This window comes from Leuresthes tenuis, unplaced genomic scaffold (assembly GCF_036924035.1).
Source record: "Leuresthes tenuis unplaced genomic scaffold, fLeuTen1.0.hap1 SCAF_12, whole genome shotgun sequence".
Lineage (NCBI taxonomy): Eukaryota > Metazoa > Chordata > Actinopteri > Atheriniformes > Atherinopsidae > Leuresthes > Leuresthes tenuis.
Window position 1 is genome coordinate 6598191 of NW_027325366.1, and position 24608 is coordinate 6622798.

The 24608-nt window shown below is 38.7% G+C and overlaps 1 protein-coding gene across 2 annotated transcripts; it reads left to right on the forward strand.

The window, feature by feature from the left end:
* The first annotated feature begins 11367 nt into the window (after nucleotides 1–11367).
* LOC140320107 (protein FAM171B-like) lies at nucleotides 11368–23863 on the forward strand. Of its 2 annotated transcripts, none has more exons than XM_072397900.1 (8): nucleotides 11368–11744; nucleotides 15121–15354; nucleotides 16021–16113; nucleotides 16195–16353; nucleotides 16899–17069; nucleotides 19292–19408; nucleotides 19893–20016; nucleotides 22352–23863. In XM_072397900.1, the coding sequence occupies exons 1-8, from the start codon at nucleotides 11513–11515 to the stop codon at nucleotides 23292–23294; spliced, it is 2073 nt and encodes a 690-aa protein (XP_072254001.1). In that variant the 5' UTR covers nucleotides 11368–11512; the 3' UTR covers nucleotides 23295–23863. The 2 variants fall into 2 exon arrangements, with proteins under 2 accessions (XP_072254001.1, XP_072254000.1); XM_072397899.1 differs by having other exon boundaries at nucleotides 11370–11744; nucleotides 22349–23863.
* Nucleotides 23864–24608: the final 745 nt, after the last annotated feature.

A 24608-nucleotide genomic window follows, 5' to 3' on the forward strand; every position in this document is an offset into this window, starting at 1 on the left:
AAAGTAAGGTATAAAGTATAAAGTAAAGTATGTAGTGATGTGTCACCAAGGCAATGGCAAATTGGTGTCAATTAAGGCACCATTGGTGTTTAAAAATCAATGTTATTGTATCCCTAAACATGATCTAAACCTAATTAAGTGATGTTATTACCTAAACCCAACATAGATGTAAAGTGTTTTTGTGTTATTGACCGAATGTAACGATTCCTTCCTGCCATCTGTGGGGTCACTGGCATAAATGATGCCTCTCTGGGTCATATTTAAGGATATGATCAAATTGCCTATTTGATTGGAAGACTTGTTGGGTCCTGGGAAGGCTATAATTTGCTATTTTTTTGAGGACAAAAGCAGCATGGGTCCTTGTTAATGCCCCATTTGGGAGAGCAAGGCATTTCAGTTTACATTAGTTCTCATAGCTAACTTTTTCCTTTATCAACCCATGGGCCAAGAGAACCTCAAAATTTCTTAGAGGTTTGGGATAGAAGACTTTTTTTGCATAGTAACAAACATACATGTTGTCGACCTCTAGAAAACATCATCTTTGACTTAAACTGGTTTCATTGCAGCCCGTTTGCCTTTTCCTGTGTTTGAAAGAAAGGAACCAGCACAATTCTATGTAAAACAGAATAATTTTACAGGACTTATGATATGTAGTTTTAGAGATACATACTTTCAGAGATACATACTTTAGTCACAAGGAGAAGAAAAGATTTTCAAGATTTCCTTAAAATCTACTGAAAGTACAGGTTCTGCTGCCACATTAGAGCACACAAATATTTAAACTTGGATACTGTAATATTAATTCTAGTTATTGCTATATCCCTTGAATCGTAGCACAATTTTTTTCCATTAGCATTTTAATGTCAGTTGGCAAAAGCTAAAAATAGAGAATATTTTGTGTGCACTGCTTCTACATACTTATGAATTATAATAAGGCTTCATGACCGCTACCACACACATTTTTAGAAACTACAAGGTGCTTTACCCTATGCAGCCCTATGCTTATGGGGGCTCTGTCCGGGGGCTTCCTCTGGGTGGATGCGTGGTTGTCCCTGCGATGGGCTTCCTGGGTTCTGTGCTCCGTGGGGGCTGCTGGTGGCCTGGGTCTTGTGGCCCTCTCTGCCTGCTTCTGATTGCTTGGGGGGGGCTGTGGATTGTAGCTCTGTACACTTATACACTCATAACTAAGCACGGTTATCATGTAGGTCCTGTGCCATGGGTGTTGCATGTTCTCACATACACACACACACACACAACACACATTCATTTGTCCAGTAGCATGGTCGCTAAGCAGTTGATGTATTATCATGTCGTCTCAGGTCATCTATATCCACAATTGTGTTGTATGCGATTGTATGCGTTTTGTTTTTTACAGGTGTAGCAGCTGGTTGTCTGGTTTTTGTTTCTATTTTTGTTCTGTTTCCTCTTCTTTGCTGTTCTTCTTTCCTTGTCCCCCGGTCCGGTTCAGTTCTATTACATGTTATATATTGTAAACAGAAATAAATAAATGGGCATCAAGGGGAGCTTTACATTTATAAAACTTCCCTTGGCAAAGCAAATCTGTTTGGTATAAAAGGTATTCAGACTACAATTCTGCTGCCATAATGCTGGACAGGACAAGGGAATAAAAAAAAAAAAAAGAAACTACAAGGGGCTTTACCCATCCCTTCATCCCTCCTGGCCTGTGGTGTCACCCACCACCAGTCCTCTGAGAAAGACCCTCATCCCTGTCTCTCCACATTCTCTCTTTCATTGTTCGTGCGTCTTTTGAGTTACCTTCAGTGTATGAATGATTAAATGATGTATTACGGTTTGAAATTCACATAAATATTTCTGGATGTTTGAGCTGAATTCTTAAATGGCATATTGATTTGATTTGTTCCTTGAGATATGTATGTTTATATAATTTTGAAAAATATCACATGCCTATTCATACATATACAAAAACACATTAAATTCAATTCAATTTTATTTATATAGCACCAAATTACAACAATTGTCATCTCAAGGCACTTAAATGATATAGTCCAATTCAAGCCAATTGGAATTCAAGTCATTGTAATCATGATCCAATTCATTCGTATAGAGCCAATTCAAAAAATAATATCCTAACTAAGGAAACCAACAGATTGCACCGAAACTTGTCTTCAGTCCAATCTCCCGTCCTGAGCGTGCCTGTGGCGACTGTGGAAAGGAACGACTCCCTTTTAACAAGAAGAAACCTCTGGCAGAACCAGACTCAGGAAGGGTGGCCATCCGCCTCGACCAGCTGGGATTTGAGAAGACAGAAAAGAGGGGGGGAAAACACCATAACGCCTACTTTTAGAAACTCTGGGAACAACAAGTAAACATGCAGTTTGGGAGTGAAGTTCTCTGTTAGGAAAATATCGTACAATGAGATCTTTAAGATATGATGGAGCTCGGTCATTAAGAGCTTTCTATGTGAGGAAAAGAATCTTAAATTCTATTCTTAATTTAACAGGGAGCCAATGAAGAGAAGCTAAAACTGGAGAAACATGATCTCTCCTGTTAGTTCTCATCAGAACTCTGGCTGCAGCATTTTGGATCAGCTGGAGGTTTTTCAGAGAATATGTGGGACAGCCCAATAATAAGGAATTACAGTAGTCCAGTCTTGAAGTAACAAATGCATGAACTAGTTTCTCTGCATCACCCTGAGACAGGATGTTCCTGATTTTAGCAATATTACGAAGGTGAAAGAAGGCCGTCCTAGAAACCAGTTTTATATGTGCATCAAATGATAAATTCTGGTCAAAAATAACTCCACATGCATGTGAAATAATTAATTAATTGATTTTGTAAATAAATACATTTTAATCCAATCTCTCAGTTTGCTTCTTCAGTTATTAAAGACTGCAAAGTGAACATGTTGTCTCTAATTCAGCAAAACTGGAATGTGCTTTTGTGCTCAAAGGTTCCCACATTATAGATTTTCAGGAATTGTTAGGGGAGTCAAAACATTTCTTGGCTCCTGATGAGACAAATAACAAAACAAACTTTCTAGGAACATTCTCACAAGCAAGAAACAGTGTTCTTGGACCCTTTTGGGAATCAAATTTTTTTACTGATGTCTTGACGGGTCGTATTTATGTGGACATTATAGCAGTGAGCTGAGACGAAAGGCAAAGCTATTCACAACCACCCACCTGTGGTCATTGGCTGTGGGTAGTAAGCAGAAGACTGAGAAAGCAATGACAAAAGGTGAAAATAAGTGTCCTCCCAAGGTTAGCTGCACTCAACCTTAGGAATAGGTTGAGCAGCTCAGTCATCAAAGAGGGGCTTGGAATAGAGTCGTTGACCCTATGCACATCGTTTGGACATTTGGCCAGCGTGCCTTCGGGACACCTCTTAAGTGATGCATTTCGGACATGTCCTACTCGCAGGAATAATTATATCACCCAGCTGGAATGCCGTGGTGTCCATCGGATGAGCTGGAGGAAGTGACTAGGGAGAGGGAGGTCTGGGAATCTCTGCTTTTCCTGTTGCCACCGAGACCTGGCCCCACATAAGTGGTAGAAACTGGATGGATGGATGGAAAAGAGCTTGAAGAATAGCTTGAAATTGAAGTATGAACCCTTTTTGACTGTAAAATGCCTTCCAGAACATTTAGCAGACTGTGGAGTGGTGGTTGACTGTTCTACTGTGCAGCCACACCTATAGAAATATGACCTTCATGGAAGCAGAAAAAAACCTTACCAGCACTCACACCACAAAATTCAGCATTAGAATTTGGCAAATTAACTTCTAAACAAACACAATGTCCTGTGGATTGACAGCCCAGTCTTACTCCAAAATGTGTAAACTATTTTGCTGCAGCACCAAAGCATAATATTTTCACAACAAACTCTGAACTTGAATGATTACAATGTGATTTACTGCAAACAGAATCCTAACAAAGTAGCAAGTGAATGTTGTGGAGTGAGATTGTATTGGAGAGAAAGACTCAACATCCTGCTTGTGACTGCGACTTTCACAAAAAGTGGACATACACCAGGAGCAAATAGCTAAATCAAATGGGTATAAAAAACAAATAAATAAGAAATAAAGAAAACTACAACTTGTGAAACAAACATTTTGTCATGAGACTGGGATAATACGATAATGAAGCTTTGCATGAATGTATTTGATAAGTACATATTTGACCTATGGGTGCCTACATTAATACAACAGGCTAATCAGCAAATTCCTAATTGATTTAAGAATAAAGTTAGGAAGTAAATAAACAGTGTTGAAAACACGTTTAAAATGAAAAATACTAACAATTAGGAATTAGGCTATTCAAGTGTGGAGGTTGATTAATAATGCTTGGCTGATTTGGCTTTTTTAGAGAATACAGTGAGAAAAGTGGTGACGATATTTGAATTTAAGTTCAGAGTTCTCAAGGTCCACAGGGTAGAAATGTCCAAGTATTTTGTGCTGTGCTCTTTAAATATAGCTCATTAAATATGCACTAATTAGCTTTGCCTGCACTGTATTGTATGCACAGATTGTAACAAGATTGTTAACTTCATTCTGCATAGGGTAAATAAATTATGCATTGCACGCAGATTATGTATAGGTGAAGAAAGAACTCTCCTACTGTTCCTCATTTCTGTCATAGAGTATTCCCCTGAGGCAGTCTGGGTTCAAAAGTCATGTCACGTTCCTGTGCTCCAGAGCAGGATGTTTTGATGGTTATTGCTGGAGGAGTTCATACAGGTAAACCCAGTAGCACTGCTTCTTTGGCATTTTAATTGTGTCTGGAAGGCTCTCTGATGTGGACCTCAGGATGTCGAAGGCAGCTTACTGTTTGTGGTGATATAGGCCATGACCAATATTGCAATGTGGTGATTGTTTTTAACCTTATCTACAAAGTGCTTAACAATGTGTTTCTCATTAATCCATTCACACAAACATTTATACAGTGCTTGTCATTTAAATGAACAAATAACAAACTGTAGGCGCCTGGACAAACTGCGCTGAGATTTTGCTGCGCTGCAGGACTGAGAGATTCAGGAGGTTCTTTGTCCCCACAGCCACAAGGCTTTTTAATAGTGACTGCTGACATGTTCTTCTCAAATTTATTTATTTTGTCATTGATTATTATTATTATTATTATTATTATTATTATTATTATTATTATTATTATTTAGTATAATTGGTATAAATAATTATATTAAATAAGTATAAATAATTGTAAATATTTATAATATTTTGAGCTACTCGACTAATTTGAATTTCGCTTGAAATTCAAGTTGTGTCAGACTTAAATTGTGCCACCCAGCTCTTGGTTACAGGCCATGGTTATCGCCAGCTTTGATTGCTGCAATGCTGTTCTAGCAAGTCGCCCAGTTTGCACAGTGAACTTCCTACAGATGGTCCAGAATTCAGCTGTGCTTTTGGTGTTTATTCAGCCAAAAGACATGTCACTCATTGAAGTTCTGAACTAGCTGCCCGAATCAAATTCAGGTCACTAATGCTGCTTACAGAGTAACTGCACGGTCTGCATCCCATAATATGAACTCCTAACAGGGTCATGCTCCTACTTGATCAAGCAGTCAAGACTGTTTTCATTTATGGTTGCAAGATGGTGGAACAAGCTTTAAGAATGCTTTCACAGCAGATGGCTTCCCTCAACACCTTCAAGTTTCTTTTGAAGACTCATCTTTTCAGAAAACACCACATTTCTCTAACACCATAACATATCTAACCTGGACTTACTTAGATGTTATGAAAGTTTGCAAGTTGTGCTTCACTGCCAGATTAACGGAGCCCTGATGTAATGTTCCACAATGCCTCCTTTCGTATGGAGAAACACAATCAGAGGCTTTCTCCATAGCTTTCTGAACTGCTTCTAAAGTCTTTATTGTCTTCGGTCATGCCAGCATACCACAAAAGACGTACTGATGTGGTCACTATTAATGGCAAGTCATGCACCTGTCTCTCTGGGCAAGGACTTATTCATTAGCTGACATTGTCTATCACTTTGTCATGTTTCCTGTCTTCTACCCTCACGTCACTCTGTTGCCTCTGGTTCAACTCTGATATTTTGAAAAGGAACACAGCTGCAAAGCCTTACATTCAATTTGTTCCACCTGCTGGAATCATCACCTGGCAGACTGTCCAAAATAGCTCAGACCAATTAAGAGGAAATTAGTTGTGATAGCTTGAAGTATTTTAAGATTAATAATCCAGTGATAAATGTTTTTCTTCCCTGAGAAATTATTTGACATGATAAACGATACAACAAGACAGTAGTGCAGCCTTTCACTTTCATGGTTTGAGAGGATTTTATATATTTGGGTTTCGTTTTACATTTCTGATCTCATTTGAATCAGCTGGCAAGACTGTTGACTTTTTATCTGTTTTAAACAAGAAATAATTTTGGTGACCTTGTGACTTTAGTGCTGTAATTTGATACAATACTAAAGACACAATTCAACAACATATCAAAACTGACATCATTATTAATCCAACATGTCTCCACAACATTTATCAGAATTCAGCAAGAGCCAACTACAATTTCTGAGGATGTTAATTTTAGTTTGATTAACTCATATTGATATAAGTGGAAAAAGATGTCCAAAGAAACAGATCAAGCATGTTTACTGTGGAACGGCACAATCTCTTTAACAGAATCTAATCAACTCCACATCACCCTTGTGTACAAAAACAAGTGAAAGTCTATCTGCTCTGATAAGATTAATAAAAGAAAAGGCAGTTGGGGCTGGAGAACAGAGCCGGCCCAGATTTTCAGGGTGAAAGCTAGCAGTTTTCTAAAATAGTCCCCGTAGACGCAGCTATTTATGTGGAGAAATGAACCATCACTGTATCTAATTTGTGGCAAATTGATCCTGGAGACTCAGCCTGTCATCCATCTTCCTGCTTGTGTGTTTAGACTCCGATTTATATTTCATCAGAGGGGAATAGAGTTGGGAGGACAAATGTGTCAGCTCGCTGCCTCTCTGAGGTCCCTGTCACAGAAGAGCTATGATGGTAAAGGAGCCAGCTGAGGAAGGATTCACTCATGTTTTAGCATCAGAAAGCTCCGCAGGCGGACATCACTGAGCAAGTCAACCTTCAAGACCATCTTGGAAACGATATAAAGAAACATGGCGTGACTATGTTATTGGTTATCAAAAAAAAGAGAGAGGGATTATGAACTTAAATTAAATTAAATGAGAAAAAAACTAAATTATCCCAAAGGGAAATTACATACATGATAACAGAGATGGTGATCGACTACAAATACCTGGGAATAGTGATCGGAAACAGACTTCACTGGGTATCTAATACTGAGGCTGTGTGCAAGAAGGGGATGAGCAGACTCTATTTCGTGAATTACAATTTTAAAGGTTGAATTTTATACTTTAATTTATACTACTACTTAATAGTAGGTGCTGCTTTTTAAAATTTAGGTTGGCTGTGCTTTCTATGTCTATTTCATCGTCTTGGGTGTATATGCTGCTTCTGCAAAGAAACTTCCCAGTTTGGGATGAAAAAAGTAATACCAGTCTATTCTATTCTATATTCTATTCTATATATATGTAAACTGTTTACGTGTCTAATCTGATGCAAATCAATTTTTTATGACTCTGTCTCTAAAATTATGGTTTCACTTTTTTACGAGTCGGGGCTCTAACCACAAGCAGATATTCAACATTACACAAACCAAACAGGTCTATTAAATTTGCAGCCTCTGACTAGAGACTTAATGATCAATGATTTCAACTTTGCAACCGTGCAGCACCTTCATCATAAACTCAAAAGGTGGATAATTCTTAAAGGGGTGACTTTCACCCCTCCAGCATATGTGTATGAGTGTGTGGAAGAAGATAGCTAAAGGATGGCAGGGTTTATCTTTGCTATTTTACAAATGTTAAGGGTCACACTAAAAGAAACAAAAAGGGGGGAAATAAATTAAAAGGAGACAAGGAGGACAGAGTATCCAGAGCTGAGGAGATTCTCAGTTCTGTAAATTTAACTGTTCTCCATACAGAAATGTTCTTTTTTGTTTGTTTGTTTTTACAGTATGATGCAAAAGCCTGAGACAACCCTCATTCCATCATATTTTGCCAGGAAAATGCAGTTCCTTACAAAGTTCTGTTGTATGTACACAAAACAGTTGTTAATCTATTAAATTAGGGGTCTTTTATGCTTATATGTTTCATAGGTCAGTGAAAAAGGGACAGAAATAAATAAAAAAAACACCACAATGACCTCTTTAAGCCCTTACAAAAAGTCTTACTCCTCGGAAGTACAGTATAAAGAAATTATGGATGGCTCAATATTTTTGCACAGTACTCCAAATCATTTAAACACTGATATATTTTATCTAAATGTAGGTTCAGTAACAGCTCTGTACCTGAGCACAGGTGTTCAGAGCGCAGCAAGGCTAGATTTTAAATTTCTGAATTAAATGTAAGTACAAAGTACAAAGAGAATTTTATAAAAGTTCTGAGGCAGAAAGTTAATGTTTCATGAAGGCATTTAGTAGCCCTGCAAAGTCCAATTTATAAATAGCTTCTCAGCTTAAATGTCAGTCTTTAGCAGAAATCAACTAATTTTCACCTACACTTGTACATGTTTATGTCCAAGGTCCATTACTCCAGGTAAGATTCAGACGTTAAGCAGCAATTGCTATCCATTCATTTATTAATGACTGATTGAAGATTTTTGTGGGTTTATTCAGAACTTAATGTTGCATTCTTCCCATCTAGTGGTAGAAAGCAGGTGATGCACATATCCTTTACATCAAGTACACAGCATTCAGTGTACAAAATATAACCAGTAATTATGTTTGCGGAGTTAAAATTTTGAGGTATTCACCATGTCACAACAAATATTGTATATTTTTTATCCACCAAATAGATTTTTTTAAGGGAGTTACCCTGTCTCAAATGTCTTTTTTAAACAAAAATGATCTAATCTTTCATGTCATTTTAAACTGTAATTGTCTTTTTTGGGCATTTTTGGCACTGTGTATCATCTTCATATGATAGATCTTTTAACTGTATGCCCCTGTCCCTCTCCTATATTTTTTATTTTAGTGATTTGTCTTGTTTCAAGATACAAAATTAATTCTACTGTCCTAATTTCTTACAGTATTCCAAACTAAATAGAATGCCTTTGTGGTCAATACACAACTGTACTAACACTTTGATTGTAACTGTATCAAAAGCATGAAGAGAAAAGATAAGTAAAAGATAAAAAAATCAAGCACTTCAGTCACAAATATACAATTATTTATTTAAATTAATGCTTTTTTGTCATTACATTGCACCCACCAATTGTATAATCCAAATGTGTTTAAATGGGTTACACACTACTGTGCTCTACTTTGAACACTTTTAGAAATTCAGTTTTACAAAATGATTAAAGTGAACAGAAAAATTACAAAGCACTACACAAGACCAATACTGCACGATCAAGGAATATTTATTATTCACTGTATTAGTCTCCATATACCCCAGACAGACAATACAAACTCGAGCTTTACCTTGCCCTATTCCGGTTCTTCCTTTTCCTCCATAGACTCCTCCTCTTCCTCTGACACCTTCCATTTTTGTTGAAGACAGGTTTACTCATCTGTTGCTTTTTTATAGAGCTTAAATCTGTTTGGTGTTTCTACAGTTAAGCTCTTAGATGCCAACGCAGTTGGTAGTTGTGTTTAAGGGTCCCATGGCATGCTTTTCAATATTTTCTGAATTTTCTGCATGATGTATTCTGGCAGGATCTCCTTTTAGACAGTGTGCTCTCATGAGAGCTAAAGTGTGCATATTGCTCACTATGTTTTTTGGGTTGTAAGAGCAAGCTGACCTTTTTCAGCTTCCCCAAAGACCCAGCCAGTGGTTCAGTGGTTCAGTTCAGTGATCAGTGGTTTGTTTTTCGTTGCCAGCAACACAGTTGGAAAGGATTTGGACTGATTCACTTTACCTCACAGATGAAATGGTCAAATGGTAAATGGTAAATGGACTTGTACTTGTATAGCGCTTTTCTAGTCTAACTGACCACTCAAAGCGCTTCACTACATGCCACATTCACCCCACTCACACAAAATCATACAGCACGTCTATGTGCTTTTCTAATCATTCATACACACATTCATACCCCAATGATACACTGGGAGGCAACATGGGGTTCAGTGTCTGGCCCAAGGACGCCTCGACACGTAGCCCGGGGAAGCCAGAGTCGAATCACCGACCTTCCGATTGGTGGGCGACTGCTCTTCCTCCTGAGCTAGGAGATTGAAGATTAAAGTCTGAGCTGTTCAAACACTAAAAAGGCATAAGTCTGAACCTAAAATGCACAAGTGTAGGTTCTGACCATAATTACTAAACAGAGACTTCCTGCTGTAATCTGCTGCTCACTTTGATGTTTTGGATCTGATCCTGGCTCGAATATATACAGCTGGATTTCATGTGTTGTCATGCTTAATAATGTAGCATGTTTCCTAAAAGTTTTGTTTATGTGCTGTTGTAACTTCCAAACTGGCAACTGGAGTAGTGCACATTCACAGTCACCACCGTCCCCTGCTCCGCCCCCTTGGCAAAACCACCAACCACCAAACTTGTCTGACTGCATTGTGCGAAGTGTAAAGTTTTGTGGAGGGGGGATTATGGTGTGGGGTTGTTTTTCAGGAGCAGGGCTTGGCCCCTTAGTTCAAGTGTAAGGAACTCTGAATGCTTAAGCATACAGAGAGATTTTGCTCTAACTTTGTGGAAACAATTTGGGGATGGCCCCTTCTTGTTCCACATGACTATGCACCAGTGCACAAAGCAAGGTCCATAAAGACATGGATGAGCGAGTTTGGTGTGGAAGAACTTGACTGGCCTGCACAGAGTCCTGATCTCAACCCGATAGAACAACTTTGGGATGAATTTGAGCGGAGACTGCGAGCCAAGCCTTCTCGTCAGACATCAGTGTCTGACCTCACAAATGCGCTTCTGGAAGAATGGTAAAAAATTCCCATAAATTCCCACACACTCCTAAACCTTGTGGAAAGGTTTCCCAGAAGAGTTGAAGCTGTTAAAGCTGCAAAGGGTAGGCCAACGTCAAATTAAACCCTATGGATTAAGAATGGGATGTAACTTAAATTCAAAGGCAGATGAGTGAATACTTTTGACAATATAGTGTAAGTTTTTGTACAAAGTGCTGGCTGCACAATAACCCCCCTCCTCAAAGAAAAACATAATAAATCCTGTCACTCCCCACCCCCCGTGTGTCACGGTCTTATCAACGCCCCTGGTATTAACAGTCTATTGAGTATACGATGTGATAGATTTTCAGATTTCCGGATTCTTAAATTTCTTACGATAGATAGATAGATAGATAGATAGATAGATAGATAGATAGATAGATAGATAGATAGATAGATAGATAGATAGATAGATAGATAGATAGATAGATAGATAGATAGATGTGCCACACAACAAAGGGGGGATTTAGGGGCGGAGTTTGCTTCGCAGTTTGAACAGTGGCTGGCAGTGAGCACCAGTTCTTGGACAAGTTGTCGATGAAATCGGACCCACAGGAGACATCGATCGAGAACTCTTTAAAAGTCATGCGCCTGCTCGGGGGTTGCCTGTTATGCGCGCTGGTTTTGTCCGCATATGGGGAGACAACTGCGGAGTTCAGTCCGGCTGCGGGACAGCTTCTGCATAACGATGACAGGAACTTTTTAAAGCAGGATCACGTGAAACAAGAGCCTTTTCAGCACCGACAGAAAGCGCGTGAGACTCTGCCAGGTTTGCACGAGCTTTAAGTAAAGGTTTGAATGTGTTACGTTTTACTGCTGAATTTGACTGCTGAAAATTGATATTTTGTTGGTTAAGCTGAAAATAAATTAAAAGTTACGGAGGACATCACGTAGAAAAATGTTTCCTGGCATTTCTGTTTATTTCTTCGCTATCAGCCATCATACTAAAGGGGGGTATATCAGATTATAGCCTGAGATGTCCTTATTTAGTTGGCCCAGACCATCTGTGTGAGGATTTGCTCACAAATCCAGTCATCTGTTCATGAGTAATAAGTGATGAGAGCGCTGTCTCTTCGTGAGTAAGGGCCTCTCCATCTGTCTCTTTGAACGACATCACCATCATCAGGCAGCAGATTATCATTTCACGTGCACATTATTTACAATATTTTGACAATATCTTTGCATTTAAAGTGGTTTGGGAGTTGGCATGTGTTTTCATTAAGGCACAAAAGATGACAAATAAACAGAGAAGAGAGAGGTTTTAAACATGTTCTTGGAAAGCAGCTCAGACAGTTAATAAGACTCAGTCTGCATTCTGATTTCATTGTAGACTGTGATCATTGCAGATCACCTGTTCACAGTTTGACAGATTCTTCTTTGAAACTTATTCAGTTTGTCTCCTGCTGGCTGTTTTAATTTTGAAAATTGAAGTGAAAGTGTGCCCTCCTTCCCTCTATGAAGCATGTGTGTCATCCTCTTGAACCTCTCCTGACTGGCTCCTGACTGGCTTTTTGCTTACAGCAGAGCACAGAGGAGTTGAAAGAGGGTTGTGTGACCCTGTTTGCTTATCAAGTGATTCATGACTAATTCATGCTGATGTGGGAGTATATTACCATCCGTCATCACATGATCCTCCTTTCTGTGTTGTGGAGACAACGCTTGCACATGTAGCCAAGCATGCTGTTGTCTCTGGTCCAGCCTCTTCCACCCTTCCTCCTCCTCCGTCCCCTGCTGGCTTGCAGTTAAATGCTGCCAAACACTCTCCTCCCAGCCTCCCTTTTTTGCTTAGCTCAGAGTAAACTGAGAGGAATGACGGCTCGCTCTCAACTTGTACTAGATTAAAAAATGTAATCTTTAAAACAGAAATTTAAAAAACAGATACTCACTTCTCTCATGCTGTGATTAACATGCTCTGCTGCTTAATGAGAAGAGCATCAAATTTAGAGCATATTTTGTCTCAAATCTCACCTCAATTTGTAATCACTGACGTGCTCAAAACACAAATCAAAGAGTGTGCTTGTGTTTTTCTCCATCAGCTATGGCCTAATTCCAACACGCAGGGTGGAGGTGGGGTTCATAACAGATCAGTCCCTGTTAGACCATCTGTCTGTGCTGCTGGGTGGTCCAACCATATCGACAAGTCTGCATGTTTGTGCTGCCTCGTGTGTACCCAATTTTTTCTTATTTTTTCCAATATTTCAGCTGCTCGTTGTGTCTGTCAAAGCAAATGTCTGTGCTTTTCATCACAGACACGATTGTGGAGTAAGAGATTTGTATACTTGTTTCAGCTCAAATGCGTGTTGAATTTGTAAACTCTTTAGCTATTTTCTTTATCTGACATCAGCGCTGTCATGCGTGTAATAATAACAGTATTCAACCCACAACAGGCAGGCAGCTTTGGATCCATCTCTCATCTGCTCTCAGTGGCCTCAGGCAGTCCATTTCAGTACACGTCATAAACCTTTTTGTGGTGTGGTTCAGCTGGCCAAATGGGGAGATTAGAGTAATCTGGCACAAAACACCTCCACTTCAGATTTAGTGATCCCTTCTGTTATGTTTGGCCTCAAAGCCAGCACGCCCCTACCAAAAAGAGGAGGCTGCCTCTCCCCGAACAATCATCCTCCTGTCCATCTCAGCATGTTGATCCCACCAGTAATGTGCATGTTTGTCTCACACTGGTGGCTAAAAATGGAGTCATTTTTAACAGCAGCTCAAGGCATTTGTCTGTTCAAAAGGAATTGTTGGGGGCAATGATGTGGGTTGATCTGGTTGCCTAGCTTTGGCCCTTGCTGAAAGCCGGCTGTAGAAAGCATGGCTTCATCAGTTTTCAGTTAAACCTTTGGCAGATCTTTTTAGCAGTAGGATTATGAGCACCCAGAGCAGCAGCAATTCAGCCCCTGCTATGTCAGTGCTCTTTTGTTGCTAATATAGAAAGATGTTTTGAGCATTAATGGGTAAGAGATTGCTGTTAAATGAGTGCTGCAGCATTTTGTTGCAGATAAAAAGCATAAGACAGAGCTTCTTCATGGCATCATTTCAGCAAATAACGAGAGTTCAGACTGCACAGAAGCAATACAGGCCAGTAGATGATATCTATAGCAGGGGAGTAGGTGGGGGAGGATACCTTTGTGGTAACCAGAGTGGTAATGATACCTAAAATCAATCAAATCGTTTTTTTCTTCATTTGCCGGTGATGTTTGAAAAGCTGAACTTGACTTAGGTCACAGTTTTAAGCTGCATTAATTGCTCTTTTGGTTACTTGGATACTTGTAAATTTGTTTGGTGAGCATTTGTTCAGTTACATTTTTAACATTAGCATTTATTTGGAGTTTTGCTCCTGGGCACCTGAAAGCAAAATGTAAGCCCATTAGTGCTGCACCTACTCCTAAGGGAAATATGTGGCTGTTTTTAGCAGCTATGTGCTAATTTAGGTCATCCTAATAGTACATGTAGCTGACTGTATTCAGCCCAGTCTCACAAAAAATGGGAAATTGTTACATTTGTGCACATCTCTAAAACCTAGTGGTGTCACTGTCCATGGTCAGATGACCATTCCTAATAAAACTGTTCTTGTTCACGTTTCTGTTTTTGTTGTCAGGTGGTGAAAAGAGTCAACAAGAAAATAACCATCCCATTAAGACTACAAGTTAAACCAGGGTCACTGATTTTGAGCATTTCTGGACTGTAGTTCTGCTCTGATAAAATCCTTATAATAAAATAAATAAAATCCTTATTCCTTATAACCACAGCTCATTTAACAAAACTACCCTCCACAGCAGTTGAATACAACATCAGTGCAGGAATTGGTTGCAGGGATGATGTTTAGGTGTACACTAATACAGACTCTCTCAAGCGTTTTCTGACAGTCTTCACATCCTTCTAAAGGCAGCTACAATTTGTTCTGTTCACTGCATACCTCCATTCTGTTATAGTAAAGCTCAATATTACGCTGCATGAAAGCATGTACAAAGTTTCTTAATAAAATCTAACCTGGAGCTTGAATTGTTAATTGAGAGAGGTTTGGTTCCTGAAGTATAGTTTATGTTGCTGTAGCAGGTGTAATTATAATGTAAAGTGTGCACTATACGTCTGCCTACTGTTTATGTTTGAATTTGTCTTGACCTTCAGTTACTTTTTCTGGCTAGACTCCACGTTTAATCTGAGAGTTCATGTGAATGACATGCTGAATCATCAGCGCCTGAGCCAAGCAGTAGTGGAGGTCTTCATAAACTACACCAAGAACAGCTCGGCTTTAAGTGGAGAAGACGGCAGTGCTTTCCTTCACGTTCCTTACCACTCAGGGCTGCCTGTCACAGTAGTAGCCAGCAAAGTTGGCTACATGCCTACAATGCTGCCTTGTAAAACCAACAGAATACCAAGTAAGTAAGCTGTTTAATGCATGTGCCAGTACCATTTTCATCCACCATTTTAAAAGTCAATAGGATCATTTAGACTTGCTTTTGAACGTAAACTGGCTCAAATACAGTTTGGGTGTCAATGCAAGACCTAAACGCTTATGTTGTTGCATTTGTCACGTAATTAGGTGTCAGCGTCAATGAATATTTATTTGAGATATTTCAAGCAGTAGCTTGACTATCACCTGTGGTGCTCTGTCTTTCTAAGACATGTCTTTCTAAGTTTAGAGAATTTTATATAAGCCCCTTTCAGTAGAGTAGTGCCCAGTTCCTCCCCTTTGCTTTATCTATCACTTTATAAGAAGTAAGGGGCTTCCTCTCTTATAGTGATCAAGGATTAATGGTTTTATATCCATAGCCTTAGCCAGGGTATTGGAGGCCATCTGAATAACTTCACAACCTCTACTTCTTTGAAAAGACACCTACCCTTCAAAGTGGGTCAAATGGTGGGGCCAAGTTGAGGAATTGGGATTGGACATAAATCATGTGTTACATGTGTCTGTGTGTGGTTAAATAGTATAGTTGTTGAAACAAAAGGCCACACTGCCATCTAGTGGAAAAAGACAAAACCTTGGAGTCCAAATACTGACTTTGGATCTTTCTCCCCTTCTTTCTCGATTATTGGTGCAGTATTTTCATCAGTGATGATGTCACTGCTCAATCTGAATCAAGGGAACATCTGGCTCTTTGAGGATTCTGTCATGATCACCGGACAAACAGCTGGTATCTTCCAAATCTTTCTCTGTCTCTTTTACTCTATCATAGGATTTGTCAAAAATGTGATAGGCTTTCTTCTTGTTGCAGACGGTACATCTCAGCCCACTGTCAGGTTTCCGAAGAGCCTCCTGAACCTGACACACAGCAGCAACATCACCTCTGTTAAAGCCTATCTGACCATTCCCAAACTGACTTCGGATGAACACAGCTCTCTTAACACTCTTGGCATCATGAACATTACATCAGGTAAAAGTATTTATGTTGCAGTGACATTACGCTGAGTTACATGTACTTGTGAAAAGGTGAGTGTTTCAGCATTTTACTACAAAGCAGATCACAGCATTATACACGTAATTTGTCCTGGATAGAAATACAGGATAGATATATCTATATATATATATAGATATATCTATTCTATTCTATTCTATTCTATTCTATTCTATTCTATTCTATATTTTGGTCATGCTTATTCTCACTTCTGTAGCAAAAATGAGAGTTGTGCACAATTTGCCTTTGGCTCCAAGTGATGGTTGTAACAACAAAATAACAGCAGGTTCTAAATCACATCAGATTTCTTTGTTATAAGCCTAAAAGATTGCTTCAGATTGACTGCAACTGTAGCTCTTTTTGCACCGGTTGCATATATATATGGAATATATATATATAGTAGCCACAATAGTTTGTACATGAACATTTCATTTCAAGAAAGTTTGAGAAAAGAATGAGTAATCAGAATTTGGTCATATCACATATTTGCCTGTTTCACAAAAGCTTTTTTCTATTCTTTAAAGGATATGTGAGTGTGGATTTGAGCCCGGTGGCAGCTGTCAGTGTGCAGCTTTTCTCAGGAGACACAGAGCTGCATATAAGCGGGCCCATCCATTTCACCCTCACAGTTCCTGATAGTTGGGGCCTTCAAACTTCAAATGTTATTCCAGCATGGTACTTTAACAGTTCTACTGGTGAGTACAAATCAAAAACATACTCCATAGGATTTTGTTTTATATTTTGTTTATCCCAATTCAATTCAGTTCATTCTTTTTTTTTAAATAGAACCATATCACAACAAATGTCATCGAGGCACTTCAAACCTAGAGCCCAATTTAAGCTGATTACAATTCAATTCATTGTAATAATTCATTGTATAATTGTAATACAATCATAATCCAATCAAGTCCAGTTCATTTGATTTAAAATTAGTCCAATTCATACAAGGCAATTAAAAAAAAAGTTGCTTAGCTAAGGAATCCAACAGATTGCAAATGGAAAGAAAAAAACTCCCTTTTAACAGAAAGAAACCTTTGACAGAACCAGACTCAGGAAGGGCGGCCATCCGTCATGACCAGCTGGAGGCTGAGAGGACAGGAAACAGGGACAACAAGCACCATAACATCGAGCCAGGGATACCTGCTGAGAAATGAAACACAAGTTAATGACAACAGTAATCTCATATGTACATGGAGAGTGAGGAAAGGTGCATCATGGGAGGTCCTCCAGCAGTCTAGGCCTATAGCAGCTTAACTATGGGATGTTTCAGAGTCACCTGAGCCACCCCTAACTATAAGCTTTATCAAATAGGAAAGTTTTAAGCCTAAACTTAAAGGTAGAGAGGGTGTCTGCTCTCCTGAACCCAGTCTCATCAGAACACTGGCTTTTCAGAGAATTTTTGGGACAGCCCAATAATAAAGAATTCCAATATTCCATGCACTAATTTGTCTGCATCACTCCGAGACAAGATGTTCCTAATTTTGCCAATATTACGAAGGCGAAAGAAGGCAGTCCTAGAAACCTGTTTTATATGTGAGTCGTAGGACAGATCCTGGTCAAAAATAACTCCAAGGTTCCTCACTGTACTACTGGAAGTTAAGGAAATGCCATCTAGAGTAACTACATATCGAGACTGTTTCTTCCAAAGAAACAACTTCAGTTTTGTCTGAATTTAGAAGCAGAAGTCATTCAGATCTTTATGTCTTTGAGACATGCTAAAAGTCTAACCAACTGGTTGGTTTCATAGATAAGTATAGCTGAATATCATTGGAATAGTAACGCAAATGTATGGCTTGCTGTCTAATGATATTACCTCATGGAAGCATATATAACGTGAAAATAATTGGTCCAAGTACAGAACCATGCAGAATTTCCAGCTAAATATATTAGACATCAACTTACCTGTTTCAGTCACAGTTCCATTACAGGACGTTCTGTTGTATGGAACCTCACTTTACAATGTCCAGGCCCTCATGTATCAGCTGACTTTGTATATATTATTCAGACTAAAATTTTCAGTCAGTCTCTCAGAAGAGCAACTACTTCACATAAACTTCTCTCAATTAGGCAAGCAGTGTTAGTATGTATAAGAGATTTTTAATCACCTCATCCAACTTCCTATATTGGAGGTTTCTCATTTTTAGGATGTCTGTATCTTACTACTAGATGGACACTGTATTTTTAGAAAAGTGTTGATGCAAATGAGAATCTGGCAGTATTACAGGCTGCAGGTAAGTTGAAGCCTGTCCTATTCCTGTCCTATTCGTGAAAGCTTTAAAGCTAAAGTAAAGCAGAGTTACTATTGTAACAGCTTATCATCAGTAGGGTAAAACTAACCTGTCTCACAATGCATTAAACCAGGCTCACGTTCCCGATTACTGGGTGAACTATCCAACCCCTGGTGAATTCTGCTTCACAATGATAGGAAGAGCCGATATTGAAGGATCAAAAAGCAATGTTGCATGAATGCTTGGCCATCACAAGGCAGTTATCCCTTTTCTGGCACCTCCTGTTTAAAACCCAGGAAGTCAGAAGGTGGCTACTGTGATAATAAACTTCCTTCAGTACAAGTTTAGAACACAACCAAGTACACAACTACACTAAGAGTGTAGAATAGATTAGACAGTCATTCATTATTTCTTGTTTCTGATCACACTGAATAAATAAAGCATGTCATTAGTGTTGTGTAACCACTCTAATCTTACTTTTGGAATAAAAATGTTTATTTTGCAGTTTTCAGATCTGAACTCTTAAGTTAAAGAACATTAGATGCTATTTCAGAAATTTCAAAGGTGTTAACATTGACTATCTTTGGGAAGAATTCAAAATTTCTAAGCTTCAGTTTTATGCAGTGTTGATATGTTATTTCTTACTTAATTTACTTACTTAATTTTTGATATGTATGTTTTCCATGCAGGTGGATGGATGAGAAAAGGACTCGGAAAGGTGATGTCAGTAGATGGAAAACTAGTGTGGACTTTCACTGCTCCTCACCTGGGCTACTGGATTGCAGCACCATTGTCATCTACCAGAGGCAGATGTTCTCTTCAAATTTGTTACAATGCTCTATACAGCATACATATGGAATAAAGTGTCCTGTAATTTGGTTATGCTGTCATCTTTTGCTCAAGCATCGATTAGTAATGTAATCAGTCGATTTATTATTATTTTTTTTAGTTAAAGCTAAAGCAACAACCATTAAATGTGTGATAGCTGTAGTAATATCTTACTGTACTGGGATTTTTCTGTTATGGCAACTACATTTGTGTAACTTGGATGATAATGGGACAACTAATTATGATTGTAAATTGTAAAATAACTTTTATAATAGCTTTTATTATAAAAGGAATGGACTCAAAATGGAATTGGCTTAACTTTGTGGAGAAATAAGAAAAACAGTTCTAATAGGAAACATTTTTAGAAGAAATCTAATCTAATCATTTTATACTAAGTTGTTTTTATATAATATTTTATCATACATTTGACATTGAAGTCTTCATTTCTTTCCATCTTTTTAGGTTTTTTTGACCTTGCCTTTTCCATTGACTTTATCTCCCATCATTATTTTTTTCTGATGGTTCTCTTTGGAGGAACACTTGTTGCTGTCATCTGTCTTCTGGTTGGACTTTTATTCTATTGCAGGTAAAAAAAAAAAAGGCCATGATCTAATTTTAATCTATTTGTTACATCAACTGAAACTGTTGCTCAGAATAACAGCTAAACTACTTTGGTTCTGCCAAATATCTAACCTTTAGTCCAAGAATACACTTTAATGCCTGTCACTAAAAGCTTTATTTATAAAAATGCTTACATGAAAATGATCAAGTATTGAGAGGTTTTTCCCTTGCCAGTTTAGAAGTAGGCTCTGAAAAATCCATATTTTGCACTTGAGGTACGTTACGCCCTCTGCATAATCTTTTTAGCAGTTATAACTACAGGTGCCAACTCACTGAGGACGGACTGAGGGTGCATGGAGATCTTATCAACAACATTTATAGGCAGTTTGGGGCACTTGTTTCCACATTCTTACAACAGTGTAAACACAGTGATGTCCTAGGCCACATTGACGGACCACATACTCACATGACGACCAAACGTATAAGCGGTGGCATTTCCGTTTTTATCTCACTGGTCCAGTGTCTGGAAAATTGATCATTCTGAGTAAAGCAGAGTCAGCATTCTCAGAAAACCTTCTGTTCTGTGTTGACTTCAGTGATGGTGAAAAAACAGCTGACAGAGCTTCAGGTCCTGTGGGTCCTGGGAGTTGCCTTTAAACAGCTAATATTTTAGCTGAACTATGCATATTTCTGCTCCTTAAAACGGATGTTTTAATGTAACAAATGAGATCTTAACATGGAGCATTAGAATTGGGAGAGATGTGTTTTTGCACATTACAAGACACACACAGCCCATGGATGTATTACAGACAGGAGAGGGGACAAAGACTGGTTCAGAGTGAAAACTCAAGACAGTTTAAAAGCATCAGTTTGTTTTTCTTTAGTCAGCAGAGGTGTGCTGATGGCATTCCATCTTCCTTTTATGTTAAAATGTTTCAGAATACAGCTAATAATGTGACTCATGAAACACAATAATGTCTGAGTCATTCATACTCTTGCAGAAACATTAACGAACTTAGAAAACATAAAAGTCTACTGATGTCCTCATAGTTCCTCACCACAGCTAGCTGTGTTTATGTGCATGTAGAGGGGGAAGTGATGGAAAGTGGTGACACATGATAATACTGGGTGTTACCTGCCTCCGTGACCTTATCATCACATCCTGGTATATGGGGATGATAGTGTTTTTAATCAAATGTGTTGTGTTTTCATCTGAGTGCAGAATTTCTTGTGTCCACATTCATATTTTGTACAGCTCCCTTTAACAATGAATCTGTCCTCAAACTTAGTAAATCCCTGTTTGTGTACAAATGTTGTCTGCTGCACCTCAGAACTGTTTGTCTCCATTTGAGATTCACTGCTGCTTGTACATAAATCATTCGAATGCATCTACGTGGAAGCAAATCTGCAGTTTGAGTCTGTTTAAGGATGACTGTTTTTTTCTTAATTGACTTAAAGGCGCTTCAAGACAGATTGTGTAACAATGAAAATTTTGTGCATTTCTTTGCCCACTTCATCATGTTGAGAGGAAGGGCACACCCTGGGCTGGTCAACAATCCGTCAGGGGAAACATGGAAACAACAAGCCATGCATGTTTAGCATGTCAATTTACCTAATTAACCTAACACGCGTGTTTTTGGACAGAAAACACGAGCAGGCACGGGGCGAACATACAGTTTGAGGATGATACTTAAATTCAGAATTCTTGCTGAAGCTCAAATTTGAAAAAATACTTGTGACTGTCAGTCAGGAACAGACTGTAAATATACGTGTTCTACTGTCTCTATGTTAGCAAGCCACTTTTACTGTTAGCATCTTAACAGCTCATAAACACTCACGTGCACAGAACAGAAGTAATAGCATCACTTATGAGTGATCTTGGAGACACTGTAAAGTAAAACCAGTGCACCCAAAAGGAGGCAGTGAAGTTTTCAGAGGTCAGCATAATATTTGGTACTTGGATAAAAATATTTGGATTTTTGTCTGTTGAGTGGTTTCATATCAATCTGAGAAGGAAAACTTTTGGAAAGGGCAGTACAATATTTCTTAAAGATTTTTACTGTAGTTGTGTAATCAGGTGATGCTGCAGGAATTAGTTATTATTGTGGCATATTTTTGGAGGATTAACTGAAACTGATCAACTTTAAATATTTTGAAACTATTTTTTATTAATATACATGCTCTGAATATTTTCATTTTTGGGAAATACTCCTTTTACAAGGTGCATTAAGAAGACTACCAAAGCTTACTTTTTCTTTCTTTTTTTAATTGAAAGCAATTTGTCTAAATATATGTGTTGTTAACTGATTCTCACTGAACTGGTTCTGAGGTCAATTATTTGTCTTTATTTAACACAGAAGGGAACCCAGTGAAATTAAAGCAAGGAAGATGCAACATGTGCTGAAAAAGGACCAAACCACCTCCACATGTGATGATGATGTTTTTGAAGCATCTTCAGGGAGTGCCTGTGACCCTCAGGATGGGCAGAACCAAAATCATTCATTGACAGAAAGGGGGGACAACCAGCGCAATGCCTCTTTTATTTGTGTGCACAACAGTGAAGTAATAGTCAACCCCGGTGCAGTGGCCATTACAATGGAGTGTAATGAACTGGAGATCAACACTAACCTGACTGATCTGACATTTTCACACAATAGCTCAGAACAAGCCAGACTTCCTGCATCTCTCACGGACAACTTGTTCTTCTACAACCAGCCTGTTGCCATTTTTCCTGCTCCTGCGTTCTTTCAGCTGGAGGAGCCAGAGCAGACTCAGTGGCGAAAGTCAGCCACGCTGCCACGAGCAGGCGCTTCGAACAGTGCTTCCATGGAGCCGCTGAGTAAAGACAGCATCATCCAGACTATGCCAAAAGGTCTGTCTGCCACCCAGAGCCAGGCTGTTGAAACTGAGAAACAGTTTGAGGTTTTAGAGGGTTCTCAGGCTGCAAACTCCATCAACACATCCAGGGGTCCCTTTGGCCTCCTGGAGTCAGCATCGGTACCAGCGACGTTGAATAAAATCAGAGAAAGCCGACACTCAATGCATACCCTGACAGGGTTATCTGAGATCCCCTCACCTCAACCTCCTCGGGCCTGGTTTGTGTCACTGGAGGGCAAACCTGCAGCTGAGATCCGTTACACTGTGTCAGAGCAGCAGAGGAGAAGGAGGCCCATCGAGAGTCGAGATACCAGTTTAGATTCAGGGGTGGATATGAGCGAACTCAATCAGATGTCCAGTAGGAGGGCCGTAACACTGGAGCGAAATGCTACTTTTGTCAAAAGCAAACAAGAACCCAGACATTAAAAACACTGCAGCAGTTTTATCTCTGACAAGCAACTATTTAGCAAATGTATAGTGCAAATGTATGTCGCAGCTACATGTCTGCCTGCAGAAGCATGGACCAAAGTCTGCATTTCAGAGCAGCCCATGAAAACATTACATCACTTGCAAAATTTCACAGCAGAAAATGTGTCATATTTCAAATACTTATTGATCATGTGTCCACTTCTTATAAATGCAGCTATTTTTGGAGTTAAGACTTTAAAAATGTCCAGCCTTCAACTTTTGAAAAACTAACATTTAATGACTGAATGTTATTGTAAAGCCTGTATTTTCATTTCTCTAAATGTCTTTTTGTGGAAGATTCGATGTGTGTTATCTCTAAATTAATGTGTAGAACCGACCATGAGGATATTAACAGAAGACTCTTTCCTCATCTTCACAGTCATAATATAACTGACAGACAGCTCAGATTTTAAATCTTCATTTTGTATGTGTTATAATGTGGTATATGCATAATTATTACCATATACTTGGCCTTAACATGGAGAAAACTAAGATTCAATAATAAAGAGAAGTATTTATTTTGTGAATATGTCCCATACTTGCGCACGCTACAGTGAACATTATCAGTGATTAAACTGAATTTGGGGATAACATTCTAGACCAGAGCTTTTTCGAAAAGAGAGGAGGGTCAGTTTCAGGAGGAGGATCAGTGACTCGATTTGAGGAAGTATTACGTAATTTATGAGACTAATAAAGTCAATATTTGTGTTGTGGATGAAGAGCTCAGATACGTTAGTTCTGGAGACATCTGACTGGTTTTTTGAAAGTTGGAAACTGAAACAGTAATTACCTTTAGGACAGACCATTTATTGTATTGAATAAAGTCTGGACATGTGAAAACATTTTGACCTCACCCATTAAAGAAGATTTTTTATCTTATAAGCAACCATGAATTTAGTAAAAACAAAAACGTTTGAATGAGTGTGTGTTTTCTTTGCTTAACTTTAAAGTCGTGATGAAAAAGTACACCCTCGCGTATCAGGATATAATAATAGTCTCGTTACCACGTCCTGAAATACGTTAATAAATACAACCTTAGATGTGCAACGATGCATGTCATTTTACACTGTGTCATTATTTGACAAACATTAGCTCGTGTCCATTCCTTCATAGGAATTAAGAAGGCCAGTAGCAGTCATGTTCTTCTGATCAAATGCACTTCATTAACTGATGTCAGCAAGTGTGAGCACCTCTATAAGCGCAGAGGTTTTGGTTGTTTTCTGGACTGGAACATTCAGGTGTGCGTTAACACAATGCCAAGGAGGAAAGACA